Source organism: Ovis aries, chromosome 22 (genome assembly GCF_016772045.2).
Source record: "Ovis aries strain OAR_USU_Benz2616 breed Rambouillet chromosome 22, ARS-UI_Ramb_v3.0, whole genome shotgun sequence".
In the NCBI taxonomy this organism is placed as follows: Eukaryota; Metazoa; Chordata; class Mammalia; order Artiodactyla; family Bovidae; genus Ovis; species Ovis aries.
The window spans coordinates 33,071,942-33,094,201 of NC_056075.1; the positions used below are offsets into that span (position 1 = coordinate 33,071,942).

General features: G+C 44.6%; 1 protein-coding gene across 49 annotated transcripts in view; it reads left to right on the plus strand.

Moving 5' to 3' along the window:
* The window catches only part of TCF7L2 (transcription factor 7 like 2), a 200,627-nt gene that overhangs the window by 69,553 nt on the left and 108,814 nt on the right, over positions 1-22,260 (plus strand). For 25 of the 49 annotated variants that reach the window (XM_042238688.1, XM_042238693.1, XM_042238695.1 and 22 more), the window contains one exon: positions 9,141-9,242. In XM_042238688.1, the coding sequence (XP_042094622.1) occupies positions 9,141-9,242 (102 nt within the window). Of the gene's footprint in view, positions 1-7,605; positions 7,693-9,140; positions 9,243-22,260 lie in introns of all 49 variants that reach the window. The other 24 variants (XM_042238689.1, XM_042238704.2, XM_042238680.1 and 21 more) reach the window with 1 other exon arrangement.

Here is a 22,260-nt window from a genome sequence, read left to right on the forward strand (position 1 = left end):
TTCTGGCCTGAAAATACCCAAAACATTACATTCTGGTTCAGAATCTCTAGTAGGCGCATGATGAAGTCACTCAATTTCTCTCCACCTCACTTTCTTTTGAAATGGATTTGGAGATTATCTGCTTTGACGCTTAAAAAGGATGTAGTGACAATCATTTTAGATGTTTACAGGAGTCTTTGGAAGGGAAGGTGGAATCTGCATACGCTTAGTGAGCTCTTTATTGACACTACAGTTTAGTTCAGTCCAGTCGCTCAGTCGTGTCCGACTCTTTGCGACCCCATGAATCGCAGCACGCCAGGCCTCCCTGTCCATCACCATCTCCTGGAGTTCACTCAGACTCATGTCCATCGAGTCAGTGATGCCATCCCACCATCTCATTGTTGGTCGTCCCCTTCTCTTCTGCCCCCAATCCCTCCCAGCATCAGAGTCTTTTCCAATGAGTCAACTCTTTGCATGAGGTGGCCAAAGTACTGGAGCTTTAGCACTGGTAATTTATGCTAATAACTGATCACCGGAGTCACTTGGCAAGTTGGGAAAATGAAAATACAGACTCCTGGGTCCCCTCCCAGGTGGTTTGACTAAGCAGGTCTGGAGTGGGTCAGGAGAAAAGTTTCTAAACAAAGCAGCATGGTATGTGAACCAGGGATCATGTCACCATCAAGAACTAAATCTTTTTTCATGATGTTTCCTCTTACCTTTCTTGTGTTCATCCTTGTACTGCTCATTAGCTTCTTGTTTCATTGGCTGGGTCCTAGACAGCTTTTCTAGGCCTCAGAATATGTAGCCCACGTTGTACACTAAGCATGTGCTTCGTGAATGCTGTAGGAATCCACATGTTAGAGCAGAAGGGATTTGGGGGGTCATGTTCCTCAATTTCCTGCTGTGGACTTAGGCCCAGAATGGGGAAGAGGTTGCCCGGTGAAGAAGTGAAATTGGAATGATGGCCCAGCTAGCGGCAGAGCTGGGTCTGGAAAGTAGGTTTCCAGACTCTATCCCAACGTGTGACTCCTAGGAGCACACAGTCATAATTTTCAGATTGACTTTTTCTGGAAAGTGGAAGGGAGGCCTCGCCCCAGCCCCAGGGGCCCGTCTGGGTTTGAGAAGAAGGTCCTGGTGACAGCCTTGTGCTTCCATGAGCTACTTGTACTTCCATGAGCCGCTAGCCCATAACCTGTCTGCAAAACCACTGTTGCTAAGTGCAAAAATATCTTAGGGTCCTAAGTTGAATAGTTGGAGAGGTTCAAAGCAGGCAGTCCCAAGTTTTGGTTATTGGATTTTGTTTGTTTCTTTGTTAGTTATTTGTTTGTTTAGCTTTGTTTCTCCATTACTATCTGTGTCCTCAGCAACTCTTGTAGAAATAATTTTTTGGTGGCCTTGGAGGAATATAGTTGAATGTTTGCCCAGTGACCTATGGGGGAGAAGAAAGATGGTAAATGGTGGAGGTTTGTTTATTCCTTTGAGGACACCTTGAGATGTTCCCTTAGCTGTACCCTTTGGGACGCTGATCCCTGGTTAGAGTTCAGGTGAGGATGCCTCACAGGTGATAAGAAACCCAAAGAAGGTAGAGGGGAGTTGAAAGATAGGTCAGGATGTGGTTGAAACATCTTGGTGACCAAATGTCATTTCAAAGGATTGTTACGAGTGTGGTTATGAACTCTGAATACTCTCTGAATGTGAAGCAATACTATTAATATGGACCCTTTAGTTATTATGATTAGGAGCAAAAAGTTTAAGGATTTTATTTAAAGAATCTTATCTACTTATCATACTAAGTGAAGTGAGTCAGAGAAAGACAGATATATGATATCACTTGTTTATGGAATCTAGAAAAATGATACAGATGAACCTATTTATGAGACAGAAATAGACTCACAGACATAGAAAACAAATTTATAGTTCCCAAAGGGGAAGAGGGGAAAGGGATAAATTAGGAGTTTGGGATGCGCAGATATACACCACTATATATAAAATAGATAACCAACAAGGATTTACTGTATAGCTATATTCAATAGCTTACAATAAACTATAATGGGAAAGAATCTAAGAAAGTGTATACACACACACACACACACACACACACACACAAAACTGAATCCCTTTGCTGTGTACCAGAAACTAAGGCAACCTTGTGAATCAACTATACTTCATTTAAAAAAAATATATAACCAATGGCCCATAGAGCTAGAGCTATTACATTGTTTTGCCCAAATGCCTTGATCACTCTTTCCCTCCCCACCCCTTGGCCCTTTCCCCCATATTGTTTTTCTGTTGAGAAATGGGGTTGTGACTTTAAGGGAAACATGTCTAAGTTCCTTTATGTCTGTGTCATTGAGAAAGATAGGGGGAGAAAAAAAGAAAAAGTCAATCTTCTTATTGAACGTGTTTAAAGCTTTTTTCCTTTTCGAAATTCAGAATATACCCAACCTTCTGAGATCTTTGGTTTTCTTTTCCTAGCTAACGATAGTACTAACATAATACTTGTGTTAATTCTCAACCAGTAGCAATCACGTGTTCCTGAATTTTCTTCTGTGCTGTTACGCTTCCTAGGCAAATAATGCCTTTTAAATAGAACCTCTATCTTAGATTCTCTGTGAATTTCCAAAAGAAGAGATTCTTAGACTTTGTCTTAACCTAGAACGGGACAGCCTAATCTCCTATACCCTCTGCATCTGCATCATTAAGCAGACCAATTTTATAATGGGGGCTCTCGAGGACCCTGCAGGATGCAAAGCCTTCTGAACTAGTCTCACATAGTTCCCACTGTTAGGTATATATGATCACTGTTGACTTTTGGAAACCTTTTGGTACCGATATGAGGGTGGGCTAGAGTACGAAATTAATCACAGATTCGTATATGTTAACCATGCTGGATAAATTGGGGTTTTGTGATCCCCAGGGCAAAATTGCTTATTGAGAGAAGATGGCTGGACTTTCTATCTTCCAGTTTTGAGAAATGAAATAGGTTTAGGGAGTGACAGCCGAGCCTGTTCCTTAACAGACCTAATTTTGTGGATGTGGGTTAGGGGTGATCCTCACAATACGAGCTCCTGGAGAAGCGTGTCTGTGCCATCAGCATTAATATTCGGCTTTCTGTTGTCTCACTGTTTTCCTGTTTCCCTCTTAGAATGAGTGGCTTCTGGTGTGTTGTGTTAGTTGTTCAGTCATGTCTGACTCTTTGCGACCCCATGGACTGTAGCCCGCCAGGAATTCTCCAGGCAAGAATACTGGAGTGGGTTGCCATTTCCTTCTCCGCTGGCAGTGGGGGGTGGGGGGTGGGGTCTTCCTGACCCAGGGACGGAACCCAGGTCTCCTGCATTGCAGGCAGACTCTTTACCGTCTGAGCCACCAGCCTTTCTTTTGTAAAGTTCATTGATGAGAACATAATCATGTTTTTTACCTTCTAGAGCAAAGTTTTGTCGTAGAGTTGGCCTGGTCCCTGATGAGCCTGCAGTGGGTAGGTGGGAGCAGGTTGCCTTACAGGGGAGGAAGGATGAGTGAACTTGCATGTCATAGGCTATGGCTGGCAGTGCTCTCAGTGTGGGGTGTTTAGGCAGAGTATTGACTTTCCATTTTATAAGAAACACGACATGTACAGCTTTCTGGCACTAGCGAGTGAGGAAGACCTCGCAGTCCAAATTTGCCATGAGGATGGTTTCCAATTAATTTGAATTCTTGTAAAATGGATTTTCCTAGGAAAAAGCACCCCTACTGAGAAAAGGCTTGGATTGAAGAGGCTGTTTTGTTGTGGTTGATTTTTGTATTTAGGTAAAGAATGCATATCAGGCCAGGAGAGGGGAGCAAGGACTTCAAAATGTAAAAATCAAGCCCTTTTCTGGGTGATAGTCCTTCTATGGGAAGGACTGTTTTCCAAAAAGAGACTGGCTTCATCTCCACTGAACAATCTGTCCAGGTTCACGGTGCCCCTTTCCCACACTGAACCCTGCATTTTGCCCGTGCCAGGGACTGATGCCATCTCTTGATGGCAGATGGGGTTGGCACAGCAGGGGCTCAATTCCAGCGTTGTGATGCATGGAAAATCTGCAGGAGAGGAGCATCCGCACCTCGAGAGTCGATCCCAAAGCTTCCAGGGCACGGCACCCTGACCTGCGGGATGTCTGCCCCGTGGTCTTATGTGGTGACTCCTGACATGTGATGTATCGCCAGGGTCTCCTGGGAACTGGCTGAGAACATCTGGACACGTGGACCTTTTCCAGTCAGAATTGCTCAGGCCTTGGGACTTCCATTTTGGAAGGAGGGATGGTTCTTCCCGTTGAGACTGTGGTCTAGTGGTTGGACCTTGTGACTGGGAGTCACAGCCAGAGAGCTCAGATGGCTTTCCAAGCTTTTTCCCCTCCAGCTTGAGTCTGCCAGTGACGCTTCATCCACAGCGTTGCTTTTGGGCCACTGAACGTGCTTTTCTATGTGGTGGCGTGTGCCTGTCTGCCTTTAAGACCCAGTGAAGGAATGTGTTCCATCTGACATGATTCAGGTGTCTGCACACTCAGCCCCTAAGCTAGGGATGGCAAACTGCAGCCCACGGGAGAAAGCTGTCCTGCTTGCCACTTGCTTTTGTGCAGCGTGTGAGCTGAGAACAGTTTTCATTATTTTTAAATGGTTGAAAAAGATCAAAAGGAGAATAATATTTCCTGACCCAGGAAAAGACCCAGGAAGATCACAGTACATTCACATGTCAGCATCTGTAAACAAAGCTTTGTTGGAACACAGCCATGACATAACACATACATGTATTATTGCCTGTCGTGGCTTTTGTGTTACAACAGCAGAGTCTAGCTACAAAGTTTAAGGTATTTACCATCAGGCCTTTTATAGGAGAGGGCTTCCCAGGTGGCACAGTGGTAAAGAATCTGCCTGCTAATGTCAGAGACGCAAGAGACCCAGGTTCGATCCCTGGGTCAGGAAGATCCTCTGGAGGAGGAAATGGCCACCCACTCCAGTATTCTTGCCTGGCAAATTCCATGGACAGAAGAGCCTGGCAGGCTACAGTCCAGGGGGTCGCAAAGAGCTGGACACGACTGAGTGCATGCTTGCGCACACACACACACACACACACACACACACACACACACACACTCCTTTACAGAAGAAGTTTGCCAGCCTTGCCTTGAATAAATAAGGGGTGGTCTCCGTGTGCCCATCCATCAGTGGAAGGGAGTGATAAAAGTACCCTCTTCTTGCCATCCTTGTCATGGAATTGGGACTCATGGGGACAGGGATGCCTTTTTGGAAGCAGACCCTATCAGGCCCACTTGAGTACCTACTCATCACCAGGAACGTAGATACTGGAGGTAGCTTTTGATTTCGAAGACCTTCCCCATTTGCCTTTGCTTTTCCTTTTTTATTGGGGAGGGTGGAGAAGGAGAAATTAGAGCTGTGTGCCTTTTTCTTTTCTTTTTGCTGACAGTTCGACAAGCCTTTAAACCACCTTGATTCCTTTCAGGCCATTGGTGGTGTGTATATATATTCAAGACTTTGCCCACAGGTCCAAAGCTTCCTCCTTGAGATATGTCATAAAATGTGATGGTGGGCGGGGGGGCAGGCGGGAAACCCTAATGGGCCATGACCAGAACATTATTATTAAACAAAGGATGAAATGCTTAAGCCAAGATGGCCCTATTTACTTATTTATTTATTTTTACAAAATGAAAGTCGAGTAGACTCCATTTCAACAGGTTTCAATGCAGGAATTCCCACAGCCCCATTTGATTGCAGTTTGTTGAAAAGTTTAATGTTTTTGTAGGCAATTCATAATTTCCACGTTGAGCAGCCCAGAAGGAAGGGAGCCTGGAGCCCAGTGTTGTTTTTATAGTGGGATGGTGGGAACTTTTTTTTCCCTTCCCCAAAAGGATATAAAACCGAAGTTGAACTGTTGGGAAAACGTGGCGTGGCGATCCAGCCCTTCCGTCAGTCCGAGATGACTCCCCCTTCAGGTCTTCCTTTAGGACCCAACAGAATAGAATTTCCTGCTGCTTCATGTCTCCAGGAAGGAAAAGATTTTCCTCGAGACTATAATAGTACCTAATTTCCTTTTTCTTCCCTTTATTTATTTATTTTCCCTATTAATAAGGACCAATTGTAGAAGATGAAGGAACCTGGGAAACCCATCACTTTTGCAGGAGGTTAATAACTTCCTTTAAAAACTCCTGGCTTAATACTTAGTTTCCCCAAAAGGAACCTCGTCAGCCTGAGTGCCAGTCAAGGCCCAGGGGATGGGCACAGCCTCCTGGGGACCCAGCCATTCTGTGGGATCGAGTTACAGCGGGATGGAGAGGTTGGGGCTGTCACTGCAGAGTGGCTAGAGTCGGCAGGACCCGGGCTGTCTTCCCCACCATCTGGATCTGGTTAGCTCTCTCTGGGCAGCAGGGCCGAGTCTCATTTCCTCCAACCAGTAATGTTATATAGGCAGTGATCCTGGGCTGCCCTAACATAATTGAAAATTATGTGTATTGTAGGCTCGGAGCGCTGAAATGTAGGCTCATAAAAGTATGTGGAGCAGGTAGCCCGCGGAGATTGGATGTGGCACACAATGAAGCTTTTATGTAAAGTAAGAATTATAAGTCCCCACATTAATATTGCATTATGGGTATGATCATTCTTGGGTGGGGTCCTTAGGGCTGGCCTGTCACCTCCAACAAAGCCTAAATTTCCTCAGTCTGGGGAGCTGGTATTTGGATTCAATCAGATCAGTTTTTGCAGATGGCCAGAAGCTCATCTGTGAATCCAAACCTCTCAACTGAGGGCAGAGGGAGGTGGAGGTGTGTGGCGACTCGGCTTGGCGTTTTTCTTCACAGGCTTTTATGTGATGAAGAGGTGAGTGTTGGCGGATGTCCATTTTGGTTGGCCTCAAGGAAATGACTCTATTGAGTGGTTTTGACCAGTGAGGCCCATATATTTATGTGGCAAGTGAGAATGGGAAGAAGTAAGGGTGAGACCAGGAAGAAGAGACTCCCATAGCCCGCTGGCTTGGGTTATAGGGCTGAGGGAGACCATGGAAACATTTACTTCAGTGGCTCTTAATTTGGGATGATGTTGCTTCCGGACAAATGTTTGGAAATGGTTTAATTGAAAGGGTCACTGGGCGGGGTGTGCCTGCTGACATTTCCTGTCTGGGGGCCCAGAATCCTAGAAGTTCCGACAGCCCCTCATCCACTCCCCGCACAGCTGATAACTTCATTTATAGAGGAGACACCGGAAGGTCTTGTGGTGAGTTACCAGAACTAGTAACCAAATTTCCTCACCACAGGAGGCTTCTAGGTGAAAGTTCTGAAGTGGCAGAAGTTGCTCCAACTCCGTCTAGATCTAGGCTGGGTAAATGACAACTCAGTTTGGCAGGTAGCTCCCGGGCTAGGTCTTCTAGCTTTAGGTATCACCAAATTTGGTTTTAATTTGCTGGGACAGTCATGTATTTGAGGAACCCATGGAAAAGCTTGTGGATAGTTTTGGCTCTAACATCCCACGCGGGAGTGGAGCAAACCCTTCTTTCTTTCTGGACTTCCCTTTGCTGTCCATTTTTCTTCCTGTCTGAGTCCTTCTGACTTGGCAAGACCTCCTCTGTTCAGTCTTCCTCACCTCAGTCTCTTTCCTCAGAAATGCACCTTCTCTCCTGGCATTCCCTGGCCACCTTCCCCGAGTCCCTGTCAGAGCCTCGCCACGTTCTGTCCTGACTTACCTGTGGTGAGTTGGCCCCCTCACGTGAGCCTAGGCTCTCTGAGGAAACACATAATGCTTCGCAGGAAGTCTGTGCATGAGACAAGCTTTAATCTGTGTTGCTCAAGTAAAAGTTTCTATAGAATTAGTAATAAAACTAGCCTCTGGAAAGACCAAGATGGCGCCATCTCTAATTGACCTTTGGAGGTACAAAGGCTAGTGTGGACGTCCTTGTTAAAAACCTTAGCATCGTGTCTTTAAGTTTTGCTTGTTCGTGAAGTGAAACTGGTGTAAAGTCACCAACAAACGTCAGATGCCTGCAGGTTGCTTACATGTGTGTTGAATATCTCTGTGACTAGACAGGCTGCCTCCTTCAGGCTCCCCCCACATGCACGATGGGGAGCTGGATCAAGTGGCTGTTCTCTGAAAGGTGAGGTGTCACTTTGGATGGAAGCAGCGCACTTGCTCTAATGTCACGTGTTCATTTTCTGTCTCAAAGAAGGATAGAGAAGGGCCCATTTGGTGTATACCTTTGTTTTTCTCTGTGTGGTAAGACGTGTGTGATTTAAGAATTTCTTTGGCCTTTTGTGAATGTAGAAATTGCATTGCGCCCTGTCTGTGCATCTCTTAATGGAGAAATACTTTTTGTTTTGCACACTTTGGAATTGGATGAGGAATTCCATGCTCACCTTACTTGAGTAACTTCTAGTAAAGAACAGCTGCACATATATACTCAGCTTTCTTGAAGGTGAAGGATGATGGCATTTTAGAAATGAAGGTTGTTGAAAGAGCAGATTTGGAATTGATGGTCTCCTTGGGCACATCTGTTGGCTTCACAGGTGACGCTAGTAGTAAAGAACCTGCCTACCAATGTAGGAGGCATAAGAGACTCAGGTTCGATCCCTGGGTCAGGAAGATCTGTTGGAATAGGAAATGGCACCCCACACCAGTATTCTTGCCTGGAAAATTCCATTCCATGGGCAGAAGAGCCTGGAAGGCTACACAGTCCATGAGGTTGCAAAGAGTTGCACTCAACTAAACGACTGAGTAGGGTATCCATGGCTTGAGACTTCATTAGCTTTATTTCTTTAGAAGAGAGGTCTCCCTTCTCTTCTTCCCTCTGCCCTCTCCCCACTGGTTTTCTCCAAATGAGGTGGTATCAGTGATATCATTTTATCCCAGGCCATGTAGTTTGAATACAAAGACAAAACTAATTGCTAATAATATTGGTGCTCCACGCATGTACCTGTTGAACATGAACTCCAGGGAAGAACCTGTCAGTGCTGCATGACTTTGCTGTTGTCAGTGTTCCCCTGATTTGCTTGCTTTCGCGTTTTTTGGTGTCTTTATTTGCACATTTTTAAGTTTTGCAGTTTCTGATCTGTGCGTCATGTATCCTAAGACTCTTGGGGGTAGCTGTGTTGCATTTCTTTTCTAAATTCGTTTTCCATGTTCATTTTGTTTGCTGTCTCCAGTATCTTCAGATGAAATGGCCACTGCTTGACGTCCAGGCGGGGACCCTCCAGAGCAGACAAGCCCTCAAGGATGCTCGCTCTCCGTCGCCAGCCCACATCGTTGTAAGTGACCTTACAGAGATGTTTGCTTCTTTTATTGTGGGGAGATAAAATGTTCTTTTGTTGATAACAGACCTTGTTTATCAGTTTCTCTTTTGTGAAAAATAGTTCTTTGGGGGCATATTCTTGGATATGGTTTGTATCTAGAAGGCACTTGTTTTTTTGCTATTGGACCTTAATGATTGGTATCTACCTGGAAATGTTCCCACTACCCTTTTCACCCAGTATTGGGTTAGAATCTAGCTTTGTGGGTTCCAGTTAATAGGGCACAATCACCATGGTGTGGGGAAGATTGGAAAAGATATTGAAGCAACTTAAAAAATGTACCCAAATCTTTGCTGAAAAAGTCATTTAGGGGAGGTGAGTTGCAAAGAATTAGGAAACTCAAAAGGGAAATCCTGAATTTGAGACTTTCCAATCTTATTCCCCTCATCCCCTACCCCCAACACACTCACCAATTTATTATCCTAATTATTGGATAGGAATAATCTAGACTAACATCAGAAAGATTTCCTCTGGGCTGATTGGAAACGTAGAGTACACATGAACTTGGAAAGGCTTAAATTAAATTTAATGTGTACGTCCGTGGCTTTGAAAGTGTGTGGGTTTAACACAGAAAACATTTGTTTGTACTACTAAGAGACTGCAACATAAAGTATGTGTCTGCATATATTTTTAATGCACTTTCTCCGGATTTTTTAGATTCTGAAAGTGGAGTTTATAAATTAACCTCTTGAGAAGATAACTCAGCCTTATTAGAGTATTTTCTTCTATATATTCCTATCATGAGCTGGACTTCATACTTTTGAAATAATTAATGGAAGATATATTTTTATAATGAATTCATGACAGGTAGAATTATGCAAAGCATGAAACAATTCATGTATATTTTATTTAAGTATCACAAAATGTTATCCATTAATATATTTTGCCTCTGTGTTACTTTTAATTTCTAAAAATGGCAAAATAATTTTCTTAAGTAGAAAAATCTTAAGATACATTGTGTCAAATTTCAGGCTAACTGCCTCCTTATTTTGTAACTTGTTATAATTGAGCATATATTATTTAAGGAGTTTTGCCTCTTATATGAATATTAAATATGTATATAGTATGTGTGTATATCTCACAAAATAATTGATTTCTGTAAAACCACTTCTTTGAGTCATCGTTTGTGAAAAGGTCTTACGAATTCTTAAATGAGGCACATAGAAAGAAGGTTGACATTTTCCAGAAGCTTCCTCCTTCCTCCAGTCCCTCGATAAAACGGATGCTCATAATCACACATGCTCTTACAACGCTAAGATTTCAGGGCTGGAAGTAACCTTAGATCAGCTAGGTCCTACCTACTCTCAGAAAAGGAAACGGGTCCAGAGATGCCTTAAGTGAATTGCCCAACGTCACACGCTGTGTTAGCGGCCAGAGTGGGAACTGGGCCCAGTTCTCAGCTCTCTTTTTGGGGCCTAGTGGACTGTTCTCTCCTAAGGGAGTCAAAAGTAACTCTCTGTGACTTGTTCTGTTTTGCTTTCTCTAAATTGGCTCACTGTCAAAGACAGTGTCATAGGCATAAAGAAGTTGTTGGCTTGGGGTTCTCATGCAGGTTTCTCCCAGAAAAATGAATGCCATGAAAAGAAAACCATATTTTAACAATCCGCAAAGATTGTTTTACAAGTCCTTGAGGGTACAGTGAGGAAGCCAGTCTGTTTCACTCTTCCTGCCTCCCTGAATTTCCCAATGGGGGTCTAGGTTTGAAATTTATTTTTCTGCTTTTGGAAGTGCTGGGCAGAAGTCACCCATTTCTTTTTGGGGGTGGGCCGGGAAGTGTAGGAAAGGGATGCTATCTTTAAAATCTCTTGGAGATGTTTCTCTCTTTGAGTCTGGAGAGAAGACACATTTCTTAGAAGTGGTCCAGAGGGGCTGCAGCCCCCTGGTGGGTGTGGCCTGGAGGTCCAAGTGTTATCCCCGTGCAGGAGTGGGATCTGTCCTTTGGGAGAGAGGTCAATGATTGCCCTCCTTCCCTCTGTCCCTCTGACTCCCCAGATCCCATAGGAGCAGTTGCCACAACTTAGGCCCTAGGCACTTTGTTTTCACGTGTACGAGTTAACAATCCGAGGAGCTGGTAAAACATTTTTGCAGAGCTGATGTGGATTTTGGCGAGGGGCGCAGTGAAGGGACTTGGGTTTCTTTTTCCTTTGCTGTGGCTTAGGAGGCGTGTTGACCATAGCAATCACTGTGGAGCCCACCCCACCCTTCTGAGGGAGACCCTTGTCGATAGAAGCCACAGCTGGCAGCTGTAATCCGATCTTGTGTTATCTGCTCCTGGGGGCCTAGGAGCGACACTGCATAGAGGTTGTATAGTGGGTTGGTGGTGAGAGTGGGCTTTGGGAGCTGGAGAGAGGAGAAAAGCCATGAACTTGGGCAAAAAGGAAACCAGATGAAATACTTAATGCTCGTGGCCTTGGAATGGTGTCTTTAGTTTATGCGTCAGCCCTGTCATTGTGCATTTCTGCAGTCTTCACGAGACACCAGGACGGAGGAGGAAGAGGTATTGGGGGTGGGGAGGAGGTTAGTAGAAGGAGAATGGAAAGGTAGGGGGAAGAAAGTCTGGAAGTTGTTGACCTCTGGGTCACATAGACTTTTGGGGGATTGAGGAGTCGTGTACCTTGGGAGTATAAACTTATGATCACCTTTTCATTGAACGCAGGGCAGTGTGTCAGCCCAAACCAGCTTGGCAGGTACGGTGTGTCTGTATTTATACAGGGAGCATTCTGGATTGTGGCTGATGCATCATTTGGGTCTTTGTATATCTCGGCATTGGCCAGGAGACTCTGGCTCTCCTTCAGATTCTCTGATGAATGGCTAACTTTTCTCCATCACTGGGCTCTTCCTTACTTTCTCGTTTTTCTTTCTCTTGAATAAGTTTGCCACATCACAGTGTTTCATCAGACCTGTTTCAAAATAATTGTCTGAGGATTGCTTCCTAATTTCTCCGAAATTTGGATTTATTGTAATTTTGGCGCCAGGCTGTTTCATAATTATTTCTAATGTTTTTATTTTGAAACTAGAGAAGTGTTCGTTCAGCGTTTGTTAGTAATCATTAGGGACTATATCTGTCACAGGTTGCTAGGAAAATAACTTGCTGTAGTACTCATGGGGGTAGGATTTTCAGTTGGGAATTTAAAACGTTTTGTTGGCGTATTTTAATCTGATTGGATTTTTTTCTCATGTGGTATGTGGGTTACCACATTGTTAAAAAAAAAGGATGTGTGGAATGAATGTTCTTAACAAGTGGAGTTCAATTGATTGAATGATGTTTATATGAAGAAGCAAGCCCCCAATACAACATCTTGTTTATTATAATCTGATGGCTCCTACTCTATGCTCAAAATAGAGTAGAAATGATCCCCCAAGGGTGATGGTTTTTAACTGTGTGTGTGTTTTTTTTTTTTTTTTACTGTCCAAAAAGAAGAAATTTATACAACAGATCTGTCTCTCTCTCCTTCTCCCTTGGATTTCTATTCTTCCTTTTTCCCACAGAAATTCATGAACTTTCTAAAGTCACAAGATCCTCTCCTTCCCTCAGCTTCCCCATACTCTGTTTTGTAGAATTTGCCCCTGTTTCTTTCTCTGCGGTGTTTATATTTTTAATTCTTCGCTCTTTTAAAAATTCCTTCTTCCAAAATGAGTACCAGGCAGCTGGGCTGTGCTAACTCGTGGTGTTTGAGTCTTGGCCAACCCACTCCCAGGGCCCCTACGAGGAGCCCCTCTCTGGACACCGCCCCAGGTATCTTTGCTATACAAAGGCTTTAATTTAACTTCCTCTGTACCCAGCAAAAAAAAGATTCTGTACCCCAAATGGTGGTATTTTGGTATAGTATGTATCTTACAAAATGGCAAAAGGCTTCAGAAGTTCCTACCATTGTGTCTTGGGGGTTTCCTTTTGAAGTAGACGTGGAGTTTTTACCTTGGGGTGTATTTCTAGCGGTTCTGAGTCTTATGTGTTTTGTTGTGTAATGAGCATGGAGGTGTGGGATGAGAAAGCTGCCTGAATCCCGAAGAGCAGAGCCCGCCAGACTGGAGTGTGTACTTCTATTATTTTGTTGTTGTTACTGCTTAAATGCTGAAAGAGAGCAGGAAGGCTCTTATGAAATATAGCCTGATGGTAGGGCTTCAGACAGGGTGTCTGCTGTTTGAGTTGAGCGTTTTCAGCTCAGAGGGCATGCTGAGTCTTTGGTTGTTTCTGAAGAATTTGGGCATGGGGTGCAGGGGTACTGAGTTCCAGTTAATAGCAACCAATTACTTGGAGAGCCTCCTCTTCGTTATTAAGCACACATGGATGTTTTGCTGTGTTACTTAGGTTGTATTCTTCCCTGTGCTGTCGGATGCTTGGCGGCAGTGGCTATGTGGTAGGAGGCTCTGTCCTGGACACTGAAGTCCAGCAGAACTGTCGCAGCCCCTGGCTGGGTGGGAGGCTCTGTGTTGGGTGCTGTGAGGGGTTACCAGGCCTGTGAGGGTATGTGATCAAGGAGCTGGGATGTCTTCTGAGAAGCTGGTGAGGATCAACAGGCCAGGATTGTCCCCCTGAGAAAATGGCATTTAACATGTGATTTGAAGGATCAGTTGGAGTTGACCAGGTGAAGGTATGAGAGAAGGGATGGGAGGTGAGAAAATATTCCAGGCAGAAGATAAAACATGTGTAAAGGTCCTAAAGAAGAGAGAGGCTGGCTGTGAGAGGAGCAGGAGGCCAGCTACGATGGCTGCTGGTCATGGGACATGGAGACAGTGACTTGGGTAAGATATGGTGACAATTTGATGTTTCATCCCAACTGCCGTTGTGAAATCATTGAGGGTTTTGGCTTGGGTTATGCTGCTGCCAGTGGGGAAGGTGAAGTGGACAGATTTGGAGGGAGGGGCCGTCAGTAGAACTGAGGGATGGATCAGATGCTGTCAGTAAGGGGAGAAAGGAGGGTCAAAGGTGGGTGGGTGGGGATGCCATTTGCTGAATGGGAAATACTGGGTGGGGAGAAGGTTTGGGGTGGAAGAGTTGTCTTTAACTAAAAAATTTTTATTCCAACTTTATTGAGATACCGTCAACATAATGTTGTATAAATTTGAGGTGTACAGTGTGTTGATTTGATATACTTATATGTTCTAAAATGACTGTTTCTGTTGCTGAGACTGCATCCCATTACATAAACACCATTTCTCTTTTGTGGCAAGAATATTTAAGATCTACTGTCTTTTAGCAACTTTCAAGTACATGATATAGTATTGTTAATTATAATCATCATGCTGTACGTTAGGCTTCCAGAACTTATTCCTTTTATAATTAGAAGTCTGTACTCTTTGGCCAGCATCTCGCCATTTTTCCCTAACCCCTGGGTCCCTGGTGGACTCTCTGTGTGGTTTTTTCTTAAGATTTCACTTGTAAGCGATACCATGAGATACTCTTGAGAGTCCCTTGGACTGCAAGGAGATCCCACCAGTCAATCCTAAAGGAAATCAGTCCTGAATATTCATTTGTAAGGACTGATGCTGAAGCTGAAACTCCAATACTTTGGCTACCTGATGCGAAGAACTGACTCATTGGAAAAGACCCTGGTGCTGAGAAAGATTGAAGGCAGGAGAAGGGGATGACAGAGGATGAGATGGTTGGATGGCTGGCATCACTGACTCGATGGACATGAGTATGAGCAAGCTCCAGGAGTTGGTAATGGACAGGGAAGCTTGGCGTGCTGCAGTCCATGGGGTCACAAAGAGTCGGACGTGACTGAGCAACTGGACTGATGCAGTGTTTGTCTTTGTCTGACTTAGCGTAATGCCTTCAAGGTCCCTCCATGTCGTCACAAATGGCAGAATTTCCTTCTTATGGCTGAATGCTATTCACTTGGTGTATGTGATACATTTCCTTTATCTGTTGGTCTGTTGATGGACACGTAGCTTGTTTCCTTATCTTGGCTGTTGTGCGTCACACTGCGGTGAACAAGGGAGTGCACATCTCTTGGAGATCCTGTTTTTGTTTCTTTTGGATATACACCCAGAAGTGAAGTGAAGTGAAAGGTGCTCTGTCATGTCTGACTCTTTGCGACCTCGTGGACTATACAGTCCATGGAATTCTCCAGGCCAGAATACTGGAGGATCCCTTCTCCATTCCCTTCTCCAGAGGATCTTCCCAGCCCAGGAATCAAACCCAGGTCTTCCGCTTTGCAGGTGGATTCTTTACCAGCTGAGCCACCAGGGAATCCCAGGAGTGGGTTTGCTGATCATATGGGAGTTCCAGCTTTAATTTTTTTGAGGACTGTCTGTGCTGTTTTCCATAATGGCTGCACCAATTTGCATTCCTGCTAACAATATAGAACATTTTTTTTTCCCATATCCTAACCAAAACTTGTTATCTCTTGACTTTTGCTGACAGCTGTTTTAACAGGTATGAGGAGGTAATTCTTTGTCGTTTTGATTTATATCTCTCTGATTAGGGATGTTGGGCATCATTTTGTGTACCTATTGGTATATTTCACGTACCTTCTTTGGAAAAATGTCTCCTTTTAAAATTGAAGTATAGTTGAGTGAGTTGTTTTTTTTTTTTTTTTTTTTGGCCACACTGCACATCTGGCAGGATCTCAGTTCCCTGATCAGAGGTTGAACCTAGGCCATGGTAGAGGAAGCTCCAAGTCCTAACCACTGGACCACTGGGGATTTCCCTGAGTTGTCTTTTTTAGAGAGATTAAGATACCAGGTTTCCTGACCCCACAGAGCAGTGTGGCAATATGAAATGCGAGCACTTCAAACTTAATTTACAATTCAAATTTAATGGATTAAATTGACATCGAGTAATGTTGATTATCTATTAAATTTAGATTTCCGTTTATTCAGAATGTATTTATGGAAGGGTGGAGACGTCTCGCTTTCCTTCTCCAGAATTTAGATAAGTAGCTCTAATTGGTCTTTCCCTTGGTTTTTGTGTTTACCATTGATTCAGTCATTGGCTCATATTCATGGATCCTGCAAATATTTCATGATTGCCCACTGTGTGCGGGAAAAACTATTCTAGATGGAGAGAGAAAGTGGAGTCAGTGATGAATGATGATAACAATGAAAGCAAGTAAGTCTGGGACGTTTCCTTCATGCCAGACATTGTTCCAGGTGCTTTTCAGAAATTGTATTATCCCCACTTTACAGAGAGAGAACTCAGTACAGGGAGGTGAAGTATTTGCCCAACTGTGGGAGTCAGGTTGTGAAATAAGGCGGACTAGCTCCAGTACTCTTGCCTGGAAAATCCCACCGATGGAGGAACCTGGTGGGCTGCAGTCCGAGGGGTCACAAAGAGTTGGACACGACTGAGTGACTTCCCTTTCACTTTTCACTTTCATGTATTGGAGAAGGAAATGGCAACCCACTCCAGTGTTCTTGTCTGGAGAATCCCAGGGACGGGGGAATCTGGTGGGCTTCTGTCTGTGGGGTTGCACAGAGTCGGACACGACTGAAGCGACTTAGTAGCAGCAGCAGCTCCAGAGCACGCCATCATCTTAACTCCACTGACCCCAGAGGTGCTGAGAAAGAGGTCAGTGGGACACAACTCGTATGCAGGGTGCTGCCAGGGAAGCACCGGGTGGAGCACCAGCTGGCCAGGGCAGGCTTGTTCAAGGAGCCCCGCTGGCTTCACTGGAGAGTGGGCCATGAGCTTGGCGAGGGATTTGGTTTCTGGGTGTGGCTGCTGCAGAGGACTCGCTGATTGTGGGAAAGGAGGGCGGATGCTTCGGGGGCAGGTGAGCTTCAGGCGATGTGAGGCTGCGTGTGCTCACTTCCTAGAAGCCTTTCCGTGTGCTGTCTCCTCTTCCTCCACTTCATAGACACTTACCTCTTTTTTTTTCTTAATAAGTCCATTTCTCTGTGACTCAACCAGACTTTCTAGAATACTTAAGATGTATTTCATAGCAGCAGCTGAGTCAGAACTTTCCCATTTCACAGAACCACGATTAAAGGTATATGTTTTGTCTAAGCATATAAAGCAAGCCAGTGAGCCCTGCACAAATATTAATATTTTTTTTAATAAGGAACACTATGAGGAGCTAATATTGAGAACCAGCAACCAAGTTATCTTTGTTTTGGGGAAGAAGTGGTGGATTGGATCAGGTATACTTTAAAGGGAGGGAGTGGAGTAAACCCCAAGATGGTCCATAACGGTCTGTGGTTAGAAGGCTAAGCTTCCTATCTCCTTCCGGAAAATACTCAACAGTGAGGAGTTCTGAAGTTTTGAGGTTTGGGTTCATGGTGTGGCAGCTGACCACTATGGCAGTGGAAATATTCTACCAAGAAGGATTGTGTAAGCTCGGTTGTGTCCTCTTCAGAGTAGAATCATAGAGTTTCACAACCTTCAGATCACAAGGCATGTCACCCAGTGCTGTCCCTTCTGTTGTTTAATCACCACTCAGAAGTCCCTCTGCCAGCCTTACTGTTTTCAGACACAGGGATGGGGCACCTGGCTATCTTCTGATGCAGACCGTTTGCTTTGGTACAGAATGGACTCAAAGGTCTGTCTCCGTATTGCACTGAAGTCTCTCTCCTTGAAATGCTGACTTGATTTGTGTTTGGCTGTTGAGTCCCACTCAAGCTTCTTCCACTAACCCATCTTAAGACTAAGATGGAACTCTGAAACATCCTTCCCTCATCACCAAGTTTGCTCAAGACTGTCCTCCATGGTGACTCACATCTTCAGGGACTGATCTTAAAATGTTTTAAGTATGAAAACTACTCATTTTTGGTTGAAAAAAAATCCTACCTCTAAAATAAGTGATAATAATTGTTAATTGTAGCTTTCCTCATTCATAAAATTTATGTTCGTTGTAGACACTTTGGAAAATAACCCCTAATCTTGCCAGACTGATGTTACGTTATGAATTGTTTGGTATATTTCCTTCTAGACTTTTCCCTGTGAGTGTATTAATATTTATATTTGTTTTTAACATTCTTGAGCTCCTGGTAGTGCTCAGTATCTTCAACCTTGGATTTACTTAAAATGAAAATTGCTTAAGCACATTTTCATGTCATTAAAATTCTTGAGGATTTTTAATTACCACATAATACCCCATACTATGTTTGTATCCCTATTTAGTTTAGTCAACGCCATATTGTTGGGTCTTTAGGGTATCTCCTTTCATTTCGGTTATTCTAAATAAACCTGTGATGAACATCTTTTGTGTGGCCCCCTCCCCTCCCCACCCCCATCCTGTATTATTTTCTTAGGATAAATTGCTAGGAAGATAGTTACAAAAGATCAAAAGTTTAAAACATTTCTTGATATGTAGCCGCAAATGTCTTCCTGCTAGGTCTCAGTGTTAATAACCATCCTCCGAGTGTGAGAGTTAGATTTACCATGATCAGAATGATGTTATTGTCTAGGGAATTAAACAAAAGCAAAAGTCCAGGCTTCCTGGGAAGGATATGCCCTTATTCCATGTTGCTACAGAAAAGAGACCCAGCCAGCCCAGCCCAAGTCAACCTCCCTAAGGCCTCTCACTTTCAAAATGAGCAAACAAAAATGATTGCTTCTCATATAGCTAGTAGGTTTTAAAGTCAGCTGATGTTATCATGGTTGTACAGAATGACATATATTCATTTAAGATACTTATAGAAACACTTTTTTAGCACCCCACAATATATGAAGCACATTTAGGGCTATTTTTAGAGGTTTTGGAGTATACTTTTACAAACCTAAAGAATTGTAGTTTTTTACATTTTGGTAGCTCTGTTTTTGACTTTGAGAAAACTCTGGGAGATAGTGAAGGATGGGGAAGCCTGGCAGGCTGCAGTCCATGGGGTGGCAAAGAGTCAGACACGACTTAGCAATTAAACAACAACAATAACAAAGTCGGATCATCAAACTTTTTTTCTCTTTTGTTAATAGTGTATATTAGGCAAATATTATTTATTTGATGCTGTGTATGAGCTTGTTAAGAATATCATCCTGGATTGTGTTTCTGGGAAAACATACCTTCTTTTTAGAAATGCCATTGCCTCCCTGTTTAAGATCAGTCCACAGTGAGTGTGGCAGAGGCTGGCAGCCTCCAATCAGTTTCAACCATTTCCAAGTGCTGTGAGTTGTGCTTGGGTGAAAACCTCTGGCAGCTCTGGGCTTGTGTTTCCTGACGTTTGTGTCACCGAGTGTTAACAGGGTTGCTAGGAAAAAGGTTCCCTCCTGAGAGAGGTCTAGGGAAGCTCTGGGTTATGCAGTTGGTTTCTTCAGGGCAGGTTCTTGATTCCTCTGGGTGTTTGGAAACTGCAGGAGTCCCTAAAGCGAGCTTGACTGGAGCATTCTTCTTGGCTCTTCAGGGCCAAGATGGGTGCATCTTCTGGAAAGCTGTTTCAGTTTCAGTACTCGCTCTGTTTACCCAGCGTGGGAGCCTGTTTTAAATTAACGTGGATGTACTTCGAGCTCAACTCATGGATTTGCCTGTGTTTATGTTTCCAGTAAATAAAACAAAAGTGTGCATTTGGCACCAGGCCTGTCCTGCTTGTCCTTTCTTGTCTGGCTGATTCACGCTATGCATGGGACTTGCTCCTTCAACAAGATTGTAAGTTTCCTGAAGTCAAGGAACCCCATGATTTTATGTCTTTCCAGGTGTCTCTCTCCCCTTGTATTGTGATGCTTCATTAATTAAGCAGCAAAGCAGTTTCTGGTGAGGGACAGGGGTTGATTTTGGCAGGAACAAGTGTACCTTTATTGTTACCTTCATGGTGCATCGTGGTAGCACCAGGGCTTGCCCACAGGTCTACTTTCTAATTTCAGAAGCCACCCTAATACCTTCTGACTCGCAACTGAGCCTGTGTCATCAGCCCACTAGCATTTACGTAAACGTGGTTCACACAGAAGCTCCAGAAGGTTGGGCTTGGAGGGTTTTGTCTCTTTCCACTCTTGTTTAAACTGACTGGTGCTCAGGAATCCTATTCTAAGATGCCTGAATTTTTTTAAGAGAGAGCTTGTGAAATCTAAGACTCAATGATATATTATAGGAAATGAATATTTTCAACAATGTGGGTATGTGAAGTGATTCTCTGATTGGCTTGTTAATGGCTTGCAAGTCAGATTTCCATCTCTTTTAATCAGTTAATAAAATTTTAACACTTGGATTTCAGAATTATCCCTTGGAATGTTCTTGGAAACTAGGAAAGGAGGGACCCTAGGGGGGGTCTGGAAGGGAAAGTTTATTATTCATTTATTCATTCATTTATTATCCATTTTGCATGTGCTGCTGTGCGGGTGAGCTTAGTTGCATCCAACTCTTTGGGTCCCCATGGACTGCATCCCGCCAGGCTCCTCTGTGCATGGGATTCTTCAGGCAGAAACACTGGAGTGGGTTGTCACTTTGTCCTCCAGGGGAATCTTCCCAGCCCAGGCACTGAACCCAGGTCTTCTCTATTGGCAGGCAGATTCTTTACCCCTGAGCCACCTGAGAAGATAAGGATGTGAAAATCCTGTGAGTGAGTGGAGTTGCTCAGGATTCCATGGGCAGAAATGACCACATTTAGAGAGTTATCCAGGTTCTTTGTCTAGCCTGGGCTCTTCCCCCCGAGTTCCTGGTTGGATGTCCATTTGGATGTCAGACAGACATGGGAGAGTTAGCTTGTTCAGAATCCAGGTCTTCATTTCCGCCTGCTCCCCACCACCAAGCCTGTTCCTCCCAGCCTTCGTTGTCACAGTCAAGATCATCAGCGTTCATCAGTTGTGCGAGTCCCAAATCTTGGAGTTTGTCTTTGACTCGTCTTTTCTCTCTCACACCCCGCCATCAGTCCACGGGCCTGTCCTTTGGGCTCACAATCCATCCACATAGCATATGAGCTCTGCCTTTGAAATATCTGTGGATGCAAACAGTTTTCGCCCCTCTGCCGTCACCACTGAAGCCCAGGCTGCCGGTACCACTCACTAGGGTGTTGCCAGAGCACTTCCCACCTTTGTCTTACTTCCTTGGTCCCTATGCTGCATTCCTGTGTTCGAGATGGCCTTGAACATCCTAAAACAGATCGTGTCATGTGCTTTTACTGAAAATCTGGAGGATAGGTTTTGTCTTTTGAAGAGAAGACATGGTGAGGCTGTGAGCAGGTGCTTAGCTCTGCCACCTGATTAGAAGGTGGGGCGAGGAGGTTCAGGGACTCAGGATGGAGAGTATACAAGTGGATTGGGCCCAGGACCTGCCATCATTCCAGTGTGGTGTTGGCTGGAGGAGAGAGGGTGAGGGCAGAAGGGTGCATAGAGGTTGACTGAGCCCCCCCTTGATCAGTCCTTTGCCAGTGCGGTGGGATGTGGCTGGTATCTGGGTCACCCCCTCTGTCCTGCATCCGAGCCCCACCATCTCTGCAACCGTGCAGTCTGTCCAGCCATGGTCTGTCTGCAGTAAGAAACTTGTGAGGCGCTCTGGCAGGCGTGATGCAATCCGTTTTCCAGCCAAAGCTTGCACAGCGAGTGGATCCGGGCAGTGATTAAGTGCATCACTGAGACTGCTTGATAGGCTTGAATGAGATGGGGTCACCATGTGCCAAAAGTACAGTGGGGCAAAGGCCTCTTGTCCTTGCTCAAGGGTGTAGGCTGCCTGTTTTGCTCACAAAAACACTGTGTTGCCCAGGTGCTGGGGTGAAGAAAGTATCAAGTGTTTAAAAGGCCGAAGAAGGGAAGGAAGGAAGGTCTGTGCCACGGATCTTGGGACTGAACTGTCCCCGTGGCCCCCAGAGACCATGGTTTTGTGGGGCCCCCATTATCGAGACCTGTCTTTGGACCTGACCTCTGACTCTTCCCCTTTCTGATGCTCCTGAAGTTAGATCTGACTCAGGGATGCATATAACATTCTGAGAGAAGTGTTTTCCCCAGCTCTTTCACACTCAAGGGAGAATCAGCCTTTCTGGGCAGAGGGAGAACATAAAATCTAAACAGAAAGGGGAGCAGGCTGGGAGGAGAGGCTCTAGGGCAGGCCTCTAGGGTGATGCGGGGGAAACACAAGAGAAAATAGTTTTGGGGGAAGAGGTAGCAGCCTGC